The sequence below is a fragment of the Rhopalosiphum padi genome, chromosome 3 (genome assembly GCF_020882245.1).
Source record: "Rhopalosiphum padi isolate XX-2018 chromosome 3, ASM2088224v1, whole genome shotgun sequence".
Classification (NCBI taxonomy): Eukaryota; Metazoa; Arthropoda; class Insecta; order Hemiptera; family Aphididae; genus Rhopalosiphum; species Rhopalosiphum padi.
The window spans coordinates 5,769,912-5,780,933 of NC_083599.1; the positions used below are offsets into that span (position 1 = coordinate 5,769,912).

At 31.5% G+C, this 11,022-nt stretch overlaps 1 protein-coding gene across 1 annotated transcript; it reads left to right on the top strand.

Annotated features, from left to right (window-relative positions):
• Nucleotides 1–2,850: 2,850 nt before the first annotated feature.
• Nucleotides 2,851–6,448, top strand: LOC132924740 (uncharacterized). The gene is made up of 4 exons (XM_060989189.1): nucleotides 2,851–2,971; nucleotides 3,072–3,248; nucleotides 4,395–5,312; nucleotides 6,003–6,448. Exons 1-4 carry the CDS (start codon nucleotides 2,851–2,853, stop codon nucleotides 6,446–6,448), a joined length of 1,662 nt encoding a protein of 553 aa, XP_060845172.1.
• Nucleotides 6,449–11,022: the final 4,574 nt, after the last annotated feature.

Consider the following 11,022-nt stretch of genomic DNA (forward strand, 5'->3'; position numbering starts at 1 on the left):
TAATATTAAAATTGGCCAGGAACCCAACCATGAGGCAGACTGATACTGCAGGGAAACATAATTTTATTGGATTAAGTAGTCATTGTACAATTTTTTTTTATTTATTAATTTTTTTTGTTTTTACAAGGTTTTTAACAAATAAAGTTAAAGTTTAAAGTTGTGGTTTACATTAAATATTATTTTTGAATATAGAGATAGTATATAATTGAAAATTCCTTATGTATATGTTATGAAAAATATATAGGATATATAATAAATATAAGAAAAATTAAATATAAAATAATTATAAATATAAGCTATAATTTTGTTTTTTTGTTTTGTTTGTTGACAATATAGTTACATTAAACATATAAGTTATGTTAAAATACCAGTGTTAAATTCAGTAATTTAGTAAATTATTACATCAAAAATATTACTTTAACAAAAACAATACTACATGGGTAAATGTTTTGTATAAATATCACTATAGTAAAATTATGATACAAATAATAGAATCTCGCATATTTAAAGAAAAAAGTTATAGAATAAAATGCAAAATATTAAAATATAAAAAAATTGTAAGTTGATCTTTATTTTTTCTATGTTATTAATTTCTCAATATCAAAAACAAGTATATATTTTTAAAAGTACCTACCTATTTGATTATTATAATTTATAACCATTGTAGAAACATTTGTATTTTCAATTGAGTTTTTCGCCACTATGAAGGTAATCTGATCTCTATGGACTCAATATCATTTATTTTATATAACTAATTACCAAGCGACATGCTACAAGCTACAAATTACAATACAACAATTATCTAATCGTACTTAGGCTTAGTAGTTTAATATTGGACGTGTAATGTAAAAATGTTGAAATGTGTATGCAACCCATTATTAGGTTGTTTTTATTTGAAAATTTAAAATAAATGTTACTAAAAATGTTAAAAGATTGCAGACCAAGGATGTATTATAAAATATGAATTGTATAAAAAAAATAATATTAAGTATGAAACATGTTTATGGATTTTAAAATACCTAAGTATATTGAAAATAATTTAATAATATTATTAAATTGTCTTTTATTTATTTTACTTAGCATTATGAGTTGATCCTAATGGCTTATTTTTATCCACACAATAAGACAACTGATGAGGCATTTTTGAAACTTTTTTGGGAACGACTGAAGGATCAAAAGATTTTCTATTACCTCTTGGCAACTGGCTAGAAGACAATTTTTGGTTATATCCATGTTTGTTGACTCTTTTCCATTTAGGAACTCGGCCAGAAGTTAAATTACATCTACCTCCAATTTGTGTAACACGTCTTCCTCTAGCTGTTGGTTGGGTTCCAATATGTTTATTACCAATGAGTTTAGGCTTTATACTCTTAGGGTTTATGCCAGAGTATTTTCCAAAAGTCATCATCGCAGATAATAAAGCTGCATGAGTATTTACATTTTTATCAAATGTATTTACAAAAGCGTTAATACCTGGTAAAAAATATTCTTTATCTGACTCAAAGGCTCTTTTAATTTTATCCACTGTGAAATCAAACTTTTCCAATACATCATTGTAAGTAGGTGAAATTTGGATAGGTGAACTTTGATTTTCACTTATGTTTAAAGAATTACTGGGTAATACTATTGTATTATTTTGGATTTTTGGAAATACATATTTCAGTACTTTCATTATTTTCGGTGTTAAGAAATGGAGTATACCAATCTTTTTTAAAATTACTGCATCCTGTAGCAATAGTATGTAGTTTTATTCTAGTATGTTCATTAGATGGTTAACATAAAGGTATATCAATTTTTAGATCTTTGGCAACATAAATTTGATGCTTGCAAGGTTTACCTGTATCACCTTGTGGACATGAACACAACCCAGTATCAGTATCAACATTGTATGTTGTATTTTTATATTATTTTTTACAACAAAAAGTGATTTTCCCAAATCTAATACTTTATACTCTAATGATTTTTTTTGTTTAGCTGATATAAAATACTTTTTTTTAGATACTGAGGTGGGCGATTTGCAGCAACGTCTAAAATTTTCATTTCATAAAATTTATCCAAATCATTGATAATAATGATGGTGCGAGTGGACACTTAAAATAAATAAAGATCGGACATAGTGATGCCAAAAAAAATCAGAATCAGACATACGTATTATTAATTTATTGTCACATAACACACGCCGTACTCAACAGTCGACGGGCGGTGATGACTAACTACTGACTTATTTTAAATATTTTCAATAATACAAAATAATAATCTGTCGTCGCAGTGGTCGGCTTGGATCGGCGGGCCGATGCATGCCGACAACGGCTACGACGCAAACAAAAATATTACACAAATAGGTTTATCGGTCGGTCGGTCGGTCCGCACGACACACGACAAGCCATACATATAAGATATAACGTATAATATATAGATAGACATAATAATAATAATAGCATTGATTTTATAATATACAGATAAGCCATGCCGTAGAAAATAGTGGCAACCGATTCCGTGCTGTCAGCCGCTGCAGAGCGCTGTTGTCGTTGCTGTCAGCTTGGTGGGGAACTTACCTTGCCATAGTATTGGTTTTGAATGGCGGGGCGCGGGCGCCGGCGACGGCATTGTTATTCAATATTCACGATATTTATAAATAAATTATTATAAATTTAACGGCACAGTACAATATTGAATATTATAATAATATAATGCCTATTATTGTCTATAATAATATGACAACTGTATAAAGTTGAACAGTTTACGAATGGACATTCGTAGTATAAGGTCTCAAACAGAATAATATTATATTGTTTCCGTGTACCATCCATTTTTATTATTTTTAATTTGTGGTTTATATTGTTTTTAATAATGCCTGGCAATAAATGCCAGTATTTTAATTGCTATAAAAATACAATCAAGTATCCTGGGCTAAGCATGTTTCGGTTTCCAAAAGATAGAATAATATCTGAAACCTGGGCAATAAATTCTGGTAAATAATATACTTACAAGTTACTATTTATTATGTATTATACATTTTAAAATATTAAACTAGGTACTAACTTGAGTAATTATTACCAATTATATAATAGGAAATGTTAGTTTACTATCACTGGATGTGGAAAAGCTATACAGTAGATACATTTGCCAAGAACATTTTAGCCCGGATGATTTTATTTATATGTACGATAAAAAAAAGAAATTAAAACCAAAGGCAGTTCCATTCAAATTTAATTCTTTAGATGAAAATCAACCGTCTATGTCATCTGGTACGAATTAATTATTTTATTATATAAGACTGGGGTCCAGTGAGTCATATTTTACTATTTAAAATTGCCGACTAGAATTTGAAATTCCAAATTAAAATTAATCAAAATTATTCAAAATTAAATAAACATTTTCCAACAGTTTTCAAAAAAATCGAGAAAAACAAAAAAAAAGTGACAGAAAAACGGGAATTTTTACGCAAAACCAGTTTTCGACAAAATTTAATTTTTTATTTTGCTATAACTCAAAAGCTAATCGACGTAAACACTTGAAATTTTCACCAAATGTTTATATTAGCGTTCTCCATACACAGTTAAATTTTCAAAGAATTTTGACTTTTTTTGATCTATTTATAGACAATTGAAATTTTCAATTTTTCTAAGTATTTTTTTTTTAAATAACGATAAAAATTTTTTGGCCGGCCAGAAAATCTTGAAAATTTAATACAAGGTTTCTTATGAGCTGTTCTTAAAGTGATAAAAAAAAATCCGAAATCGTTAGTCACAATTTTTTTTTATAAGTGCTTAAAGTTCGAATTTATACGAAATATGTCACAATTGCGAAAATTTGCAAGTAATTTTGTGGTTGAAAAATCGTAAAATTTTTTCTTTTATAACTAAGTTTTGAAAATTTGGTACAAGGTTCTCCATAAATTTTTCTTCAAATATCTGTAAAAAAAACTCTACCGGGGTTTGAAATTTAAATTTTTACAAAACCGCGTTAAATAACGGTTTAGCCTCAAACGATTTTTGATATTTGTTGTTATTCAAACAGTATAAGTCGTAAATACTTGAAAATTTTACCAGTTATTAAGATTGCCATTTTCTTTACGTGATTTGATTTTCAAAATATTTTGAATTTTTTTGAGCTATTTATAGGCATTTGAAATAATCAATTTTTTTTTATTTTTTTTTTATAAATGTTGATAAAAAAAATTTAGCTGGGACAAATTACTTGAAAATTTAATTGAAGGGTCCACATAACTTGTTCTAACTCTCATTCAAAAATTATAAAAATACATAGGCACAATTTTTTTTTATTAGCATTTGAAGTTCAATTATTGACAAAAATTCGTCAAAATCATGAATATTTTTAACTATTTGGTATTACAATTATTTTTCAAGGTGTTTTAACGTCATATCAAACAGCAGATGAAGATGATTTAACATTATTGACACCAACCAAAACGTATAACAAATACAAAACCAGTACTGAAGTAGAGTTAATATTCTCTAGTCCTAATTCAATTATGTCTACGCCGCAAAAAGAAAAAATTTCCGATTTAATTGATATGCCTAGTCCGAGTTTTAAAAGAAAACATTCGTATGATAAAGATCCCGATACGCCTAGAAAAATAAAATTAAAACAAAAAATTGAAAAAAAATCGAAAATAATTCATAACAAAAACAGTCATATTTCTAAATTAAAAAACTATGCTTCTAAATTTAAGGTTCAAAATAATTTAAAAAATCTTATAAATGCATATCAATTTCCATCATGTAACTCTAGGGCATTAGTAACTATGCAGCTAAAAACCAAACGTCGTACATGGACAACTGCAGAGAGAAATTTAGCTTTTACTTTTTTTTATAAATCCCCAACTGCCTATAATTTTATACGCCTACAAAAAATTAATTTACCTGCTCCATCAACTATTAGACGCTGGATCGGAGAATCAAAATTTTTACCTGGTTTTAATAATTACTTTTTTGATCATATACAAAAAAAATTTGAGCATACCAATTATAAAGAGAAAGAATGCAGCATTTGTTTTGATGAAATGTATATCAAAGAATTTTTAGAATATTCTAAACAATATGATTTTATCGAAGGATTTCAAGATTTAGGAACTTACGGTAGAATGAATAAAACTGCAAATTGTGTATTAGTGTTTTTAGCTCGTGGTATATATTCTCAATGGAAATTTCCTATTGCATACTATCTTTCTAATTCTGGCGTAAACAAAGAAATCTTAAAAAATTTAATTGTTGACATTTTAAATAAACTATTTGATATTGGCTTAAGCCCAAAACTCATTGTATGTGATCAAGGAACATCAAATCAAAGTGCTTTAAAATTGTTAAATGTTAATGAGACAAATCCGTTTTTTTTTGTAAATGGTCATAAAATATATTCTTTATTCGATGTTCCGCATTTACTCAAAAGCGTTCGTAACAATTTCATTGAAACTTGTTTTCAAAAGAACGATAAAATTTTTTCATACCAAGATATTAAAAATACTTATTATTTAGATAAATTAAGTAAAAAAAGTAATGCTCTTGGTAAAATCACTGACGCACATATCCATCCAACGTCTTTCCAAAAAATGCGTGTAAAGTTAGCTGCACAAGTCTTAAGCCATTCTATGTCATCAGCTATACGCACATGTGCAGAGATTGGTCAACTTTGCAGTAAAACTGCAGTTGATACTGCAGATTTCGTAGAATTTATGAACAATTTATTCGACTGTTTAAATAGTAGGTCACTTTATAGTAATAATCCATATAACTCTGCTCTAACGCATACGGGAATAGTTAAAAATTTTTTAATAAATGCTTCAACATATTTTATAAACTTGAAAAAAATCAAAAACGGAAAAATTTCACAACCACCATGCTTTAAAGGATTTACGCAAACTATTAATGCTATTTTACAATTTTTTGAAGAAGAAAAATGTAATGACATTTTTTTTTTAATTACAAATCGACTCAATCAAGATATGCTTGAAAATTTATTTAGTATTTTTCGGCAAAAAGGAGGCTATAATAAAAATCCAACTTCGAGGACAATAAGGACTTCTATTAGAAGTAGCTGTATTTTTTCCTTGTGTGCTTCGACAGCAACTAACTGTGAACCTTTACAAGACACAAATGATTTTATATCAATCGATGTAAATAAAATATCTACTAACACAGAAACTATAGAAACTTATTCTGATGACGAATCAAGTATTTCTTCGAGTTCATCTGCCGATAACAAGTTTAAATGTGTAGATAAAATTCAAACAGACATCGTCACGGTCACCCTAGAAGATTGTTCAGTTACTTATTTTGCTGGATATCTTATATACAAATGTTATAAACAATTTAATTGCCACCATTGTCAAAATAATTTACAAACTAATAAAAATTTAAATGATAAAAACCAGTCGCGCCGCGTACACCGTTCACTACACACGTGTTCTGTACATCGCTCCGTATAAATCCGTGTTACTTAAACCAAAATGAAATAAAAAAAATTTTCATTTTCACCATTGAATGCGTAATGAAAATCTCTACATTAAACTGTTTTTAAACACATCGAAAAATCTAAACTTTGTCGATAATTTAAAAAAATTGAGAATTTATAATTACTAAATTGCCAATTATCTACTCACACGACCACACCGGCTATCGGACAGCCGGCGGTCATTAGTCTACACCGTTATCGCGTCGCAGTGTCATTAACTATCCATACACACAATGGCTCCGAAACCACCTATCAACAAATACAAACCAAGTAAATCAAGTCAATCAATACCCAGTCTATCTACATCTCAAAATAGCCCCACAAAAAGTCGTATACAGAGTGCATCAAGTGACGTATTTAATTCATCAGTTGAAATGGATGAATCCCAAGTTACATTACCCACGGGATCTACATCCAAACGAAACCTCTCATCTACCGATAACCCAGAACCTAAAAAAAATAAATCTATTTTTATAACGGCTAACAGATATTCGCCGCTCGCTACAGAGAACGAAAATAACGAAAATACTTCACACTATTCCCAAAGAAACGTAACAGAAATCACTGATGACTCACCTAGTAATAAGATCAAACTCCCACCACCAATATTTGTCCGTGGTGTATTAGATTTTGTCGAACTTCGCAACCAATTAATAAAGCTAATTGGTTCTGAAAATTTCTCCTTCAAATCGTCAACAAACGATCTAAAAATACAAACTACCGAACCAGAGTCATACCGTAAATTAATACACTATCTGAAAGATAAAAATGCGCAATATCACACATACCAACCTCAAGAGGATAAAGCCTTCCGAATAGTTATCCGGAACCTACATCCATCGACACCGACAGACGAAATAGGAATAGCTATTGAAGAAATAGGCTTTTCGGTCCGACAAGTAACTAACGTACTCAAGAAAATAACAAAGGACAAACTGCCAATGTTTTTTGTTGATCTAGAACCAGCCCCAATCAATAACGATATATTTAGTGTAACATCCCTACTCCATACCAAAGTAAAAATAGAGGAGCCACACAAACGAAGAGATATCATTCAATGTCAAAATTGTCAGGACTACGGCCACTCAAAAAAATACTGTTCATACCAGCCTAGATGTGTCCGCTGCGGTGAAAATCATCCAACCAGCAACTGTACCAAATCATACGAGACTCCTGCCAAATGTGCCCTGTGCCAATGTGACCACCCAGCAAACTACAAAGGATGCCAAGTGTATAAGCAGCTCCAACGTTCCCGCAAACCAACCACAAATAATCTCAAACCAAACTTCACCAACTCAAACTCAACTGTCATAAGGAATGTAAGTATAAATAATAATGAATGTAAAACTACCCAACAGCAACCAACACAATCAAACCCTAATCCATACCAAACTCGCTCTTATGCTCAGGTTACATCTGACCAAAATCCTAATGCGTCTAATAATAATGAAAACGCGACTCTCTCAAACTTCATAAATGAATTCAAAGCACTGATAAACCCTTTGCTATCCCTTCTCACTACAGTTCTCGATCGTCTACTCGCCCAGAATGCCAAATAACTCTCTCACTAATTCATCTTTAGTCATCCTACTATGGAACGCCAATGGCTTACAAAACCACAAAAACGAACTAATCATTACGTTAAATGATAAAAGAATCGACTTAGCCCTTATTTCGGAAACACATTTTACTCCCAACACAAAATTTAAAATTCCAGGCTATACCCTAATTTCCTCAAACCACCCTGATAACACTGCCCACGCTGGCGCCGCAATTCTTATCAAATCAACATTACAATTTACTCCTCTTCCTAAAATAAATAAGGATTTTCTCCAAGCAGCATTAATAAATATTAACTTAAATCATGTACCAATCAAAATCGCAGCAGTTTATTGTCCCCCTAAACACAAAATCAGACCACCACAATACGAAACATTCTTTAATTCTCTCGGCCACTACTTTATCGTAGGAGGTGACTTAAATGCAAAAAATCAAATTTGGGGCTGCCATTCCACAAACCCTAAAGGACACGCCTTACTCCAAATCATTAACTCGAACCACTACTCTACAATAACACCTTCCAACCCAACCTACTGGCCAACATCCCCTAGAAAACGTCCAGACATCTTAGATATATTTATAGTAAAAATCCCAAACAACATCAATCATCAAATTCAAAATTTACTAGACCCATGTTCCGACCACTCTCCAATTCTTCTATCTATCGATGCACTACCTTCATACCAAAATACTAAACCTACTCTAATAAACGGCCTAATGAACTGGGACAAATTTCGTAAAACCATCGATCAAAAAATAAACCTAAACACTCGTTTAAAATCACCAGACGACATCGAAGATGCGGTGTCACACTTCACTGAAAACATCCAATCTGCAGCATGGAATGCGTCGACCAAAACTCAAAAACACAGTTCCAACTCACTCTTGATACCCACCCACATCCGTGAGCTCATAGCGCACAAACGCCGTGCTAGATCCCGCTGGCAACGCACCAGACTTCCCTCGGATAAAAATTATTACAACAACCTTACACAAACTCTTAAACGAAAATTATCTCAAATAAGAAATGACTCATATAGCAATTGGATCACATCACTCACCTTAAAAGACGGATCCTTATGGAGGGCCACTCGAAATTGTCTCAAGCAACAAATAACGCAAACCCCTTTGAAAACTACAAATGGAACTTGGTGTAAATCGGATAATGAAAAAGCAGAAATTTTTTGTGCTCATCTCGCAGAAGTCTTCCAACCTCACTCTGATTTAGAAAATTATACACACACACAAAATATAGAGAATTCATTAACTTCTCCCTTACCATTATATCTTGCTCCAAAACCTTTTTCTCCAGGTGAAATCCAACACTTAATAAAATCATTCCCATTTAAAAAAGCACCCGGCATAGATTTAATTACAGCAGAACTAGCTAGAGAACTTTCAAAAAAAGCGTTGATCCACTTAACTCACATATTAAACTCCATAATAAGACTTTCCTATTTTCCTCTTCAATGGAAAGTATCAGTAATAATCCTAATTCCAAAACCAGGCAAGCCTCCAGACATTGCATCATCCTACCGTCCTATTAGCCTTTTGCCTTTCTTTGCAAAATTAACTGAAAAATTAATACTTAAACGTATTTCAAAAATCATAAACGACAAAAAAATAATTCCCAACACGCAATTTGGCTTCCGAAACAAACATTCGACTTTACACCAAATACACCGTATAACAGACTCTATTTCCTATGCATTGGAAAAAAAACTATACTGCTCCGCCGTATTATTAGACGTTGCCCAGGCATTTGATAAGGTATGGCATCCCGGCCTTTTATTTAAACTAAAAGCGATTCTCCCTCCTCCTTATTTCTTATTTTTTAAATCGTACTTAGAAAATCGTAATTTCGTTGCACAGGTAGGATCAGTCTTCTCAAAATTATCTCCTATCCTTGCTGGTGTCCCACAAGGAGCTATTTCGTCTCCAATTCTATACAATATATACACAGCGGACCAACCTACCACCCCTCAGACCAATGTTGCTGAATTTGCAGACGATAAAATTATCTTCACCTCGCACGATAGCCCGCAAACTGCCTCCCAACATCTACAAACCCACCTTAGTTTGATGGAACCGTGGTATTCCAAATGGAGAATAAAAATCAACAATGAAAAGTCCTCGCACATCACATTTAGTCTCAAACAAAATACAATTCCCCCAGTAACTCTAAACAATAAAATCATTCCTCAAACATCTAGCGTACGTTACCTAGGTCTAATACTAGATAAACGTTTAACCTGGGCCGAACATTTAAAAAAAAAACGAATCCAATTAAACATCAGACGTAAATCCCTCCATATGCTCCTCGGCAAAAACTCCACAATTAGCCTTAAAAACAAACTCCTATTATACAAAACTCTGCTAAAACCGATGTGGGCATATGGAATCCAACTATGGGGTTCTGCTAAGAAGTCAAATATTAATCAAATACAACGTTTTCAATCCATAACATTACGAATAATTACAAAAGCACCTTTTTACATCTCAAATCACACATTTCACACTGATTTAAACATCCAAACAGTTCCAGAGGTAGCAAAATCATCCTACAAATTATTCCGCTCCCGTCTAGCAAACCACTCAAACCCTCTGATCCTTGCCCTCGACTCTATCAACATACCTGGTGACCCTCCAAGAAGGCTGAAAAGAAACTGGTGCAGAGACCTAGCAATAACATAATTAAAAAATAATAACTCTCATTACCCACACAAAATCCCTCAAGCCATAAGTACTACTGTTGGGTAGTTCCTTAGAATCATGTCAACTCACGTTAAAATTATAAATACCGCATATATGCCTATTGTAAATAACCTTACAGATTGTATATTTTCAAATAAATGTTAAAAAAAAAAAAAAAAAAAAAAAAAAATGATAAAAACCAACTGCTTTTAATAAATAAAAATTATTCTTCTTATCAAAATGATATCGCCCTAAAGGCACCATCAATTGATTTTAATAAAATAATTAATCACG